The sequence below is a fragment of the Pholcus phalangioides genome, unplaced genomic scaffold (assembly GCF_987345545.1).
Source record: "Pholcus phalangioides strain wild (caught in Gottingen) unplaced genomic scaffold, Ppha-v1.0 ptg000003l_1, whole genome shotgun sequence".
Lineage (NCBI taxonomy): Eukaryota > Metazoa > Arthropoda > Arachnida > Araneae > Pholcidae > Pholcus > Pholcus phalangioides.
The window spans coordinates 28,632,462-28,645,889 of record NW_028301596.1 but is presented as its reverse complement, the minus strand read 5'-3'; the positions used below and the strand labels follow the sequence as shown (position 1 = coordinate 28,645,889).

The following is a 13,428-nucleotide window of genomic DNA, read 5'->3' as shown; positions in this document are numbered from 1 at the left end:
CTGCTTGTGAATACGTGTACATAGCTGCCCTGTAAAATAAATTCATGTTGCCCTGCTAAATTGTTTCATACTTTGCCATTTTGAGTGCTTGTGAGAGACATTATACAGAAAAGTATTATAAAATAAGCATATTTGATACAACAGTTATGTTTTATCAATAAATAATCTTAAAACTATGCACAGAAGAATAACGAAAAGTTGTTGGAGTAGACCGTAGAATAATTTGTTGCATTAAAGTTTCAGGAAAAAAAGAAAAGAAACATACTCTCTTCTTCAGTTCTAACATTGACTTCTTTCAATAAATCTAGTTCGGCTAGAAGTTTGATATAATTTTGGCTCTTTTTGAATGAAGGATAATAAGGCTCCTCTTGCATGGTTTCGTAAACCTAAAATGAAATTATTAAACTAATCGATGGTGTTGAAATTAATATGATTGAATCAGCACACAATATTGAAATATATTTTAAATGCAACAAACAACGATAAATTATAACATTTGAGTATGAAAGAAAAACAACTTTTGGGTCCATTTAATTTTTCACACATATATGGTCAAACTCAGCTTATAAAAACCTCTTAATTCTGTGAACAAAATTTTTCATCCCTTGAAGTTCTTTACAACGAGGTTTGACTGTAATGTAACTATGCTGTATGGAAGTGATTATTTGCAGGTATTGTACCGGTAAACAAATCCAGGGTACCACACCCCAGAGCTGCTTTTGGTAAACCTATAGCCACTATATAGGGAGGCCTTACGCACTATTTTGTACCTTACTGTAGCAATGACCACTGTTATCCTACCGTAGGCTTTCTACAAATTATTCCCTTTTCATTATTATTAGAGTGTTTAGAGTCATTTTTTTCGAAATAACTGTGAAAATGCCTTGTTGTTCGGCTCCGGAAAGTTTAAATTCAGATAAAAAGAAGATTTGCAGTGCAATATACATCTCTGCGAGAAATTGATCATGAACTGCCTTAGCGCCAAGTTTTCACCGAATAACGGGGCTTGCCCATGAGAAGTGAAGTTTAATTATTTTGTGCATTAAATTTTTTCAAAATCATATTTGTGGTAATGTTTTTAAATAAGAATAAGAACTAAATGAAAGCAGATGACATTTGGCGCCATAATTTTGTGTTTAGGCATAAGAGTTACGTGATTTTAAAATATAAAATCATTTTCTTTTTATATTCCGTATGATTTAGGAAAAATGATGCATAACTAGATGATTTCTAACTAACAGAACTAGTTGAATCTTGAATTAATTATGAATTAATCCTGAAACATTTCTGATCTCTCACATTTTCTGTTCCAAGTTTGGCAAATTATTGCTACATGGCAGCGACCTATCACTGTTTTATTGAAAGAATCATAACTTATTTTATGGGAGAAACACTTATAAAAAAATTATTGAGGGGAAAATAACATGTTTAAATTACAAATATGCTTATATTTTATTATTTTTAAGTAACACATCAAAGTGAATTCAAATTAATTCAAAATATGCTCAAGAATCGTGCTTGATTTCTTTTCAGAGTTTTGCTGATTTGGCGACTTATTGCTTGTAGAGAGTAATTGGCTCAAATTGCATCCTCATTAAAAATCAAATTTAGTGGAATTAAAAATCAACATAATAGATGTATAATAAATTTTTTTTATATTTCTGTACCTTAATTTATTTTACAAAAGGTAAATTGTGTTTGTTAGTGATCATTAATTTGTGTTGCTAACAAAATTCAATACTAACCTTTTTAGTTCCAATGTTCCTAATTGGGAACATCAGTTTCAATAATTAGAAAAAAAATTTTTTTTGTTCATGAAAGCACTTGATTTTTTTACCCTGAAGATATGAAATTCCAAACTTAATTTAGAAAACAAAAATTTCATACATATGCCATAAATTTGATTTTTTAAAATTACCCATTTTTGAGGAAGAATAAAATGTAATTTTTTTCCCTTGTTTTCTAATGCTCTTTCTATGGACTTGGGTGGGTCCAGAAAACATGCAGGAAATTTTTTTTTTCATGAATTTTTTGATTGGTATTTTTAAACTGATTGATCAGGAAAGGAAATAGAAGGAAAAATAATAAAAATCAATCTATAAATCTGAATTCAGCCGATAAAAGGTTGATTGAATCTCGGGTAGAATCTTTTCGAAAAAAGAATCATCCTCGAAAGATGGGGTTTCTTTTAAAAAGAAAATTGGCAGTCGTTACAGATCAGTACCTTATGAATGTATTACTTAAAAATATGTACCATATACTGTGTATATTCATTTGTAAATTTCAAGCAATATGAACTTGTCTGACATTGTTTTGAATTATGAAAAACAAAAAAAAGGTTGTGCGCAAATTTTTATTATATCTTCAACAGGGGTGGGAACTCTGCGCCAATTGCGCCGCACTCCGCCAAAACTAATATCTTGCGCCATCCTGCTCCAATAGCGTATTTTCGCATTTTTCTGCGCCAAATAGCGAATTTTGCTTCAGTATGCCCGGAATTTCGGAAAGGGCGCCAAAAAATTTTTGTTCCTGCTAGCCACGAAACGTTTCTTTACGAGAAGAGCGTGTTTTATTCCACTATACTTAAACTATCGGCCCCTGATCGGGCTTTCCATCGCGAAACCCCGATATTGTCGGTGATCGTGGAACTGAAGATGGTTTGCAATGCCTTTCAGCTTTAAAGTGCAAATTCGAGTGTTTCCGTTTAAAAAAAAAAGTCGTCACTGGAAGCAGCAGAAATTACTGTAGTCGACTGTCATTGTGTTAAATCCCGATGTTTCGTGAAAAAAAAATTTCATTCCGGGAGTAAAAAGCACATGACCGCCGAATTACGAATGTTAGTTTAGAAACTTTGCCGAATAACGAGCGTTAAATCGCCAATGTTGCCGAATAACGAGCGTTAAAGCGCCAACCTCGCCAAATAGCGAGTGTCAGATCGCCAATCTCGCCAGATAAAAAAATTGAAAACTTGTAAAATTTTTTTAGCTCATTTGAAGTGCTGCTGTTCAAGGCAGCAAATAGTGTCATAAGTAAGCAAAAATCATCCTAAATAGACAGGTGCAAAAAATTTTATGACAGCCGCTCTTTCAAACAAGGTGTCAAAAGCCTAAAACACCAAAAACAAAAATCAAGCTGATGAAAAGATGTTTGATAACAAAAGACATGCTGCAGTTTTATTTCGAAAAGGGTTGAGGGTTAACGAAAATATTCTTGTTAATTTCACTGCTCCAATTTATAAATATCTGCTCCAAATCCCATATTTTGCTGCTCCAAAACTGCTCCAAATCCTGAATTTGCTGCTCCGAATTCTAAATTTTGCTGCTCCAAAGCTGCTCCGAAATGGACTAAGTCACTTCCCACCCCTGCTTCAAATTAGATGTAACTGTATTGTTCACACTGGTACATCCATACACATCAAACAGCGCAGAATATACAGGATACTATGTATGAGGAAAATTATAAAGATTCTAAAGGCAAGTGGGGTTTTATCTGAACATGTTTTTCATTGGTGAATTGGTCAATTATTGTTTAAATTTCGTTTGATGTGTGAAATTTGATGGTAAAATTTTGAAAGCTCAAATTTTGCTTTATTGCTCATGCTCATGGGCTGCCACAGCGCCACAACTTAAAAATTGCTAGCACACACATTTTAACATTTCAAAATAATTGAAAAGATCCCACACTGGTTATTACAATGAATTAACTCAATAATACAACTCGTTATGAAATGTCAAATAGAAGTATTTTTGTGAATAAGACATTTCCAAAAACAAGACTTGAAAAAATATTGCTGTAGAGGGATTTGTTGTTATATCAAGTACTGTTGTAGTGAGGTTCACTATATTTATGCATATAATGAATGGATTAACATGCAGTATCATGGAAAATAGAAACTATACTATTAATGGAAATGTCAGTCTCTCCCATGTGCTTAAGAAAAGCTCATATTTATCTTGCTCATCATTTTGTATTTGTTTAGTTTTCAGGGGCAAAAAAGAAAACTTGGTTGGACAATATATGCAAATATATTTTAAAAAGAATATAGTTAAAAAGAATTAATGTGTGTTTGTACCAAGAATATTTATCATAATATAGTGATGCTTTTATACATTTATTCAGAATAAAGGTGGCCAACCTTTTTCCAAGCCATGCCACAATCAAGATTATTTTTGATGCAAGCGGCACTCTATGAATTTTAAAAAGCAAACTCTATATATGTCCTATTTTCACGAGGCATGAATATTAAAAAATCTTTCAATTACCAGTTTTTTAATATTTATTTAAATAATAAATTGCATAATTTAAATTCCATATCAATCATTTGAAATTACAAATAATTTGATTTTCAATCAAAGACAAAAATTTATTTTTTGTAATTATGATGAATTTTAAGAAAATTTATATTCGGCCAAAACATTAGGCAAATATTCAGTATTTGATTGAATCACTTTTGTCCCACCCTTATGTTAGCTGCTCTTGCTTTGCATATTATCCAAACATCCATGAACACTGTAGATTTCTACCCTGGAATTATTGCTAGATCTGAGTACAAGAGTGCATAATAGAGACTAGCAACAAAAACAATTGTATTGTTTTGATCTACAATGCACAAATTCGAGAAGCAAGATGAGGGAAAAAAAAGGCGAATCACAGAGGTGTGGGAGTTGAACACACGTTTGTTTTCACCTAGATCTGCTGATTAGTTCATTTCTTCATTTTTTTTTCTTTCCCTCTTCTGCAGACAGATCATCATCACACCCTTACATTTCAGAACCCCTCCAGTGATTTTCTATATCCTCTTTTGCTATGGGTGGACATCCCTTCCTCCAACCCTATGCAGTTTTTCCTTCCAAGTTGCAATTCTTATTTCTCATACTTCTTTGCTCCACTATAAGCTCACCCTTAGGCAGTGGTGGATTTACAATGAATGACCTAAATAGTGTGTGAGCATCTGAATGATCGAAAGAGTGACTTTGGGTATGAGAGTGTCTAGAGGACAAAGAACCAAGTCAATAGGCGGCCAAAAGAATTAACCAGAAAATGTGCAAACATGCGAGCGACCGAGAGTATGCAGGCATGTGAGTGGCTAAAAAGACACTAACGTATTTACAGGCGTGAGGGCCAAGCAGATTCAAATTCAAGGGATGGATAGTCAAAAAAAATGGGCAAAAGCTGCAAAATTTGTACAGCCCACACATGGCAAAACCGTAAATATACCTCTGCTCTTGGGGCAGTCCCTGAAAAAAAGGGTATGTCTAGTCAAACACACAAACTTTTAATTATTAGATCTATATTTAACTATTTTAAGAAATGCGGATAGCTCTGGAATACTCTTGTGTCTGACTAGTAGTAGTAGTCTTCATATGCTTAAGAAAAGATTGCTCTTGTTCTTTTGCTCATCATTTCTTATTTGTTCATTTTGGAGTGGGTGGGGGAGAGAAAACTTGGTTGGCTCGCCACTACTACATACAAAATGTTAAAAGGAATCTAAGTGTATTGTTTCATGAATATTTGTTGAGAAATATAGTTACACTTTTATACATTTATTAAGAACTTTCAAGCAAGCAAAGATTAGTTCATTAGTGCCCTATTACGAGGGTCTCAGATGAGTAGTTATGGATATTCAATATTCATGCATGCACTATTTTTTTGCCATAATTGTTTTAATTTTCATTTACAGTTTTTGGGCTTTTGTGGCTCATCCGAAGTGTTGATTTTAAATACAGTATATATCTATTTTATTTCACTTTTTTCAAATGAATTGCTATTAGGTTACACAGCTAGGGGAAAAGGACTAGATATTATCGTTTATGTTCAAAGCAGTAACTTATTTACAGTATATAGTCAAATGAAATTCCTTTATCTAAATTTTTCTATAATTCAAAATTTGAAGGTTAAATCCTCGTGCAGCAGCTCAGTTGTTGAATACATTGTATCAAAACAAATGTGTTGTTATGAATATGATAGTTGTAAAGGTGTACTTCCATGAGTTATGTACACTGCTGGCCACCGTAAATGCAACACCCTGAAGGAAGCATGCAAATAATATGAAATTTACAACATGCATTAGCGGAGGTGAGATATGCAAATGATTAGAATTTCAGCGCAGACCCACATCACGCGTGCCTGTGGCGCCACTTCAAAGCGCTATTTAAGGCTTGGAGATTTCGACGATTTGAAGTACGGCAATTATGTTTTTCTTGTGGTTTTTTCAAAAAAAAAATCAATTATGCCTCGTAGAAAACAGCGATCATCTTTTGATCAAGTATCCGAGTTCGACGGAGGAAGGATAGTGGCCTACCGAGATTGAGGATTATCTTTCAGGGAAATCGGTAGTCGTGTTGGGCGAAACCAAACAACTGTAATGCGGATATGTGATCGTTGGATGCAGGAGGGTACGACGGACCGACGTGTTCGATCGCATCCACCTCAGTGCACCACTTCACGTGATGACAGGAGTATTGTGCGTATGGCTGTGACGGATCGCTCAGCCACATCACGAACCATAGCACAGCACATTCAGTCTGTACCGCATCATCCAGTGTCTGCGCGTACCATTTGACGCCGTTTACAGCAGAGTGGTCTGTCCGCAAGACGTCCATTGCTTCGTCTACCCTTGACGCAGAACCACAGACGTCTCCGCTGCCAATGGTGCGATGAAAGAAGGATGTGGACGGCACAATGGAATGAAATTGTCTTTACTGACGAGTCACGCTTCTGTCTGCAACACCACGATGGTCGGATTCGAGTCTGGAGACACCGTGGAGAGAGGATGCTGAACAGCTGCGTTATGCACCGCCACACTGGTCCTGCACCGGGTATTATGGTATGGGGCGGTATTGGATATCACTCTTGCACTCCTCTAGTACGCATTGCCGGTACTTCGCCAGCGCTACATCTCCGAGGTGTTGGAGCCAGTTGTCCTTCCTTACCTTCAGGGCTTGCCCACAGCCATATTTCAACAGGATAATGCGCGACCACACGTGGCACGCATTGTCCAAAGGTTCTTTGTCAATCGCCAGATTGAATTGCTTCCCTGGCCAGCTCGCTCTCCAGATCTTTCGCCGACAGAAAACATGTGGTCCATTGTTGCTCACCGATTGACCCAGATTACATCCCCAGCTGCCACACCAGATCAACTTTGGCAACGCGTGGAAGCTGCTTGGTCTGCTGTACCCCAAGAACACATCCAAAGTCTCTTTGAATCAATGCTGAGGCGTGTGGCAGCGGTGATCTCCAACAATGGCGGCTACTCTGGCTACTGATTTTGGCAGGAACCACACTTCACAGAAGTCTACAAATTTAATCATTTGATGCTTGGTCAACATGTTATCTACAAAATAAATATTGTTGCGATATCTCTTGTCTTTCTTGGTGTTGCAATTTGGGTGGCCAGCAGTGTATATTATGTTTGCATAATTTGTTAAAAAAAATAAATGAATTTACCTTGAAATAATTTAACCCATGTTTCTGTGTTATTCAACAGTTGAATTATATTGAAGAAACTTCTAGTGAAATGATAGACTAAGTTAAAATTATTTATTAAATTGTGTGTGTGGACTGGCAGAAATAAATTTCTAATATATAAAGGCATAGATGTCTTAATGGTTGTCCCAAAATTACTAATTTCTTCTATCTCTGAATTTTCAATGATTCCAATAAGTTATTTCCTTCATTTAATCCAGTATTTCCGAAGTAGAAGCTAAGGAGATTTCTTATGGGTTCGCCAGAGGAAGGGGGATGATTAGTAAAAAAAAATTGAAAAAGCGGGTGATGGACCAAAGTTTGGGAAATTATAATTAAATCTAAATTTTCATTCCTGTAATCTTTTTTCCCTTTTTTGATGTAAATTCATCCCATAGGCGGAGATAGACTTGGAAGTTTGGCGGGAGGGGGCAAGATGATGTCAATTGATATATACATTAGATCAGTCGACTTCACCTTTGCCCAAAGGGGTGGGAAGTGACAAAGTCACTTTTGCAGCAGCAAAATTCCAGATTTGGAGCAGTAAATTCAGGATTCGGAGCAATTTTGGAGCAGCAAAATATGGGATTCTAAGCAGATATTTATAAATTGGAGCAGTGAAATTAACAAGAATATTTTTGTTAACCCTCAATCCTTTTCAAAATAAAACAACCGCACTGTCTTTTGTTATCAAACATCTTTACGTCAGCTTGATTTTTGTTTTTGGTGTTTTAGGCTTTTGGCACCTTGTTTGAAAGAGCGGCTGTCATAAAAATTTTTGCGCTCGTCTATTTGACCGTTTAAAGGCCGAACTATGAACAAAGTCACTTATTATTTTTAAATTTGGAATTCAGAGTCCTTTTGCATGCCTATACATAGATCAACTTTGAAATTTGAAGAAAAAAATTTTTTTCTTTGTTTTTCGCGATGTTCCATAAATAGAACATTGGCACTTGGGGAGAGGTGAAAGCGGAGAAAGTGGTATATCGCTTATATTCTCACGATTATTTATTTCTGGCATACCAGTTATCACACGAAATTTTTTATTTTCTACTACAAATTCAAATTCGTAACACATACTGGTTTTTTTAAACAATAAAAATGATTGCAGAAAATTTAAAATTTTTTCTAATGTCAGTGATAAAAGAAAGAAAACATATATTTGATGGACCCGTTTGTCATATTGGTAGCATTTATACACATTTTTGGCAAACCACATACCTTCCTCGAGTCACAGACACAAATCGAATGAACTGACATTTTTTTTTCAGTTGACAACGTGGACCTGGATGAATAATTAACCCCTCCTTCGTTCGTAGAATGCTCATTGTCACTTCTCTTCAGAATTTCAAATGCGAAATACGATTCGCTTCTCGCAACTCTGAATGAATTAACTATCCAACGTGCTATAACAGTCATATGGCAAATCTTTTCCAATGGAATCCAGAGCCGAGGTTTCGATCAGATTCTAAAAAGAACTTTTTTATCCCATGCAATAGTTTTTTTTTTTTGGATTGCTCAAAACTGTTTTGCCTTTTCTTGAAACTTGAGTGTTACACTTACGTTTTTGTCCTTTTTTTCTGCCCTACATCTTTTGAAGAACACGTTTTAGGAGTTTTCTAACACCCCATCCCCGTTGTTGAAAAATTATCTAGCATTTCATATACATAAGTTGTAACTGTTGATGCTAGATCATTTTCAACAATATCATCTTCATCCATGATGCTCATTTTCATTAGCACTTAACATTCGCATATATCTACATTCTCTAATTCAGAATCCCTGTTGTTGAAAAATTATCTAGCATTTCATATACATAGGTTGTAACTGTTGATGCTAGATCATTTTCAACAATATCATCTTCATCCATGATGCTCATTTTCATTAGCACTTAAAATTCGCATATATCTACATTCTCTAATTCGGAATCTGAAAGAGTTTCTAAATATCCTACAGCTTCTTCTAATGTGAGATATATTTTTGATATGGTTACACTCAGCTGAACACAACAAGACTATCTAGGATTGTAGAACTCGATTCGATTAGTCTGCGATTCGCAAAAATATACATTTCTAAGAATGCAAGAATAAAAAAGTACTCACCAAATATAAACAATCCACCCCAGAGATTGTAACATTCCTCTGTGTCATATTACCCAGAATCAGCCCCTATAACCATGTCAAATGATGACAACCACCCTGGGGTTCGAACGGGAAAATCGAAGCAGCGCACTTCACTTTAGATATCCCTAGAATCTTGCTCTCTTGAAAGGCCAATGCTCCATAAATGGAACATGCATTTTTGAACGCGCATAGCTCTTCAACATTCAACAGTACAAAGAAACTAATTGATTTACTTTGATTGATATATTAAGTAGTAGAAACACACAAAATTATTTTCAATTTACTTCAAAATTGAAATTTTGGCAAATTTTAATCCAAATGGGGAAAAAATGCCCCAAAAATGTCAAATTTCAAAATCTGTCAAAAATGTTTATATCAACCTAAAGTTTTCAAATTTATTTCAAAGAATACTTTGAACTCTCCTCTATATACGATAAAAAACCGGAAATTTTTGAATCAATTTTTATCTGATATTTTTGTAAATAAAAACTATGTTCCATTTATGGAACATTGGCCTTTAAACAGTTAGGATGATTTTTGCTTACTGAGGGCACTATTTGCTGCCTTGAACAGCAGAACTTCAAATGAGCTAAAAAAATTTTATAAGTTTTCAATTTTTTATACTTGGAAAGAAACTGTTGCAAAATGAGAAAGACTTTAGGAAGAATCAACACAATGTTTGGCGACTCAGCGCTCATGATCTGGCACTCGTTATTTGGCGATATAGACAATTTCACGCTCGTTATTCGGCAACATTGGCGATTTAACGCTCGTTAATCGGCAACATGGGAGATTTAACGCTCGTTATTCGGCAAAGTTTCTAAACTAACATTCATAATTCGGCGGACATGCGCTTTTTACTTCCGGAATGAAAATTTTTTTCACGAAACATCGGGATTAACACAATGACGATCAACTAAAGTAATTTCTGCTGCTTCCAGTGGCGACTTTTTTCTTTTAAACGGAAACTGACTCGCATTTGCACTTTAAAGCTGAAAGGCATTGCAAACCATCTTCAGTTCCACGATCATGGACAATATCGGGGTTTCGCGATGGAAAGCCCGATGAGGGGCCGATAGTTTAAATATAGTGGAATAAAACACGCTCTTCTCGGAAAGAATCGTTTCGCAGAAAGCAGGAACAAAAATTTTTTTGGCGTCCTTTCCTAAATTCCGGGCATACTGAAGCAAAATTCGCTATTTGGCGCAGAAAAATACGAAAATACGCTATTGGAGCAGGATGGCACAAGATATTAGTTTTGGCGCAGTGCGGCGCAATTGTGTGCCCACCCCTGCCTCCCGAATCTCCGCCCATGACTCATCCCCCACTTTTAATTGAAGAGCAATTTTTTCTACTTATATATTTCAGCATTTTATCATTTTTGCTAAAAATTGTTGAAATTCAAAAGCAATACATTGCTTAGGAGTGTATTGAATTTTTGCATCGTAAAAACACATTTTGCCTTATTGAAGAAAAAAAAAAAGGTTTACAAAAAGTACCTAATCCTTCTTCAACGAGTTGTTCACAGTAGCAGATTTGGTTCTTTTGAGAAAAGAGGGAGAAAACTCTTGCTCGAAACAATGTCCTTTTCCTTGTTAGATTTTACATGAGAGTCTCGCTGCAGCATTGAGCAGGTTGAACATTGTCAGAACGTGATATGAGAGGAAGGTAATTTTTTCCAGTAAAGTGTGTCTTCAGCTGTTATGTTTGGTAACTTATTGCTAAACACCAGGGTTCATTAACAAACCCATGTTTCACTTTTATTTTGTCATGATGTCTCACTGCTTGAGCAATAATATTACAATGATATACAATTTAATATTAATATAATGTAATGATCATAATAATAATGATATACAGTATAATAATAGTGATATATAATATAATAATAATGACGTATAGTATAATAATGACATAATAATAATGATGTATAGTATAATAATGACATATAGTATAATAATGACATATAGTATAATAATGACATATAGTATAATAATGACATATAGTATAATAATGACATATAGTATAATAATGACATAATAATAATGACGTATAGTATAATAATGATATTGACATGCAATAAATACAGCAGCTGGCCGCAATGCAAGTTCTATGCTTTGTTTCTTAATGAATCTATTTTTCCATTATGAACCAATAACAGAGGAATGGGTTGGCTCCCAATGAATTAACATGGTTCATACTCTTTGAAAGTGAAAAAATTCAAGAACTATTCAAGCACTTTTCCAGGCAAAATTTTGAAATTCAAGGACATTTATATCATGGTTTGTTTATATCAAGGACATTATATCAAAAAATTATTATTTAAAAAAAAAAAAAATGAAATTGGATTTTTTATTTATATTCCACATTTACTCATTTTAATTTCAAGTTTGAAATACTAATTTATTAAAGATAAATAATTTTTAAAACAATTATATTTCTGATTTCAGCTTGTGGACAATATTAAGATCTTGCTCAAAAAAAAAAAAATGCAGTTTCATCAAGGACATTTCAGCAAAAATAATTTTATGCTTGAAACACTATTGAAATGTCCTTATGATAAAAAAAATCAGAAATACACATTAAAAACACATTTAGTCATATAGTATGTATGGTGGCCATATGACCCATATTTTCATGTAAATTTTGCCCATCCTGACTTTTTCATAAAAATGTATCATTATTTCCCAAAGTTTTAAGTCATTCTAATTTTATTCTTACCAAAATTAAGTATTAAAATTATTTTTCCAACTCTATAAATTATATCATGATAGTTATAACCTTAAATTTGTATTTTCATTTCACATATTTGTCATGTTAAAGTTTTTTTTCATAGAATTTATTTAAATATATATTTCTTCAATGTGATAGTGCTTCATTTTCTTCTTTTGGTGATCCTCTGGCAATTTTAGCAATAACTGGCAGCTTTGCTTACCTTTGGCATTATTTTTGGTGACATTTGGCATTTTTGCAATATATTTTTATAGAGGAAATACAGTCAGCCTACATTTTATGCAGCAGACATTTACTAATATATACATTCAATAGTTTAAAATATTTTGAAGCAATATCTTAAGTGCAGTGTTTTTGCAACCAGATTTCATGCACCATTCTTTTGAGCCCATAAATACTTCAGGTATGAGTGACCATATGTCCTGTTTTGTCTCGTAATTCATTGTTGTTGCTCTACTCATTTTTGTCCCAGTGGAAAATAGTTTGGGGGATTTAGTTAAGGGGAAACAAAAATTTATGGACAAAATTCACATACAAAAAAAAAAAAAAAAAAAAATTCAAGCACTTATAAGCACTTGAAAATGGTTATTTTTTTTAAAAATTGCAATGATTTTTCAAGGACTGTATGAACCCTGGGGGTGAACTATCTCTGCGGTCCTTAGCCGAAAAAAAGTAGTTAAGCCCTGATTTGTCCTTAGATGGCCAGTAGTTCAACTTTTCGGTACTATCTCTAAGCTAAGGACTTTTTTTTAGTAGTTACTTAGGACCGCTGCTAAGGACTGCCTAGCACCAGTCCTAAAGCAGCAAGAAAAGTAGTTCACGGCGGCCATCTTGGAAAAGAGGAAATTTCATCTCTGGCCGTGAGTTCTCGCTGTGATATTTAGTGATGAAATATGCTGGTTTTTTTTCGAATTAAACAATTTTTTACGATAATAACGACAGACATAACTTAGATTATATCTTCGATGTCATCAAAGTTGAAGTGATTCATCGTTATATCCTGCAAAACCAGATGTTGACATCGGCGATCGAAGCCACGACGAAGTGCTAGCATGTTCATTACTGAGATAAGAATTATTTTATTGCTATCGAACTATATAAGAAGAGT

At 34.3% G+C, this 13,428-nt stretch overlaps 1 protein-coding gene across 4 annotated transcripts in view; it reads right to left on the bottom strand.

Annotated features, from left to right (window-relative positions):
* LOC149088357 (sorting nexin-13-like) overlaps window positions 1-13,428 on the bottom strand; it is a 360,452-nt gene that overhangs the window by 59,614 nt on the left and 287,410 nt on the right. For all 4 annotated transcript variants that reach the window (XM_089247374.1, XM_089247371.1, XM_089247378.1 and 1 more), the window contains one exon: window positions 266-386. In XM_089247374.1, the coding sequence (XP_089103500.1) occupies window positions 266-386 (121 nt within the window). The remainder of the gene's footprint in view (window positions 1-265; window positions 387-13,428) is intronic.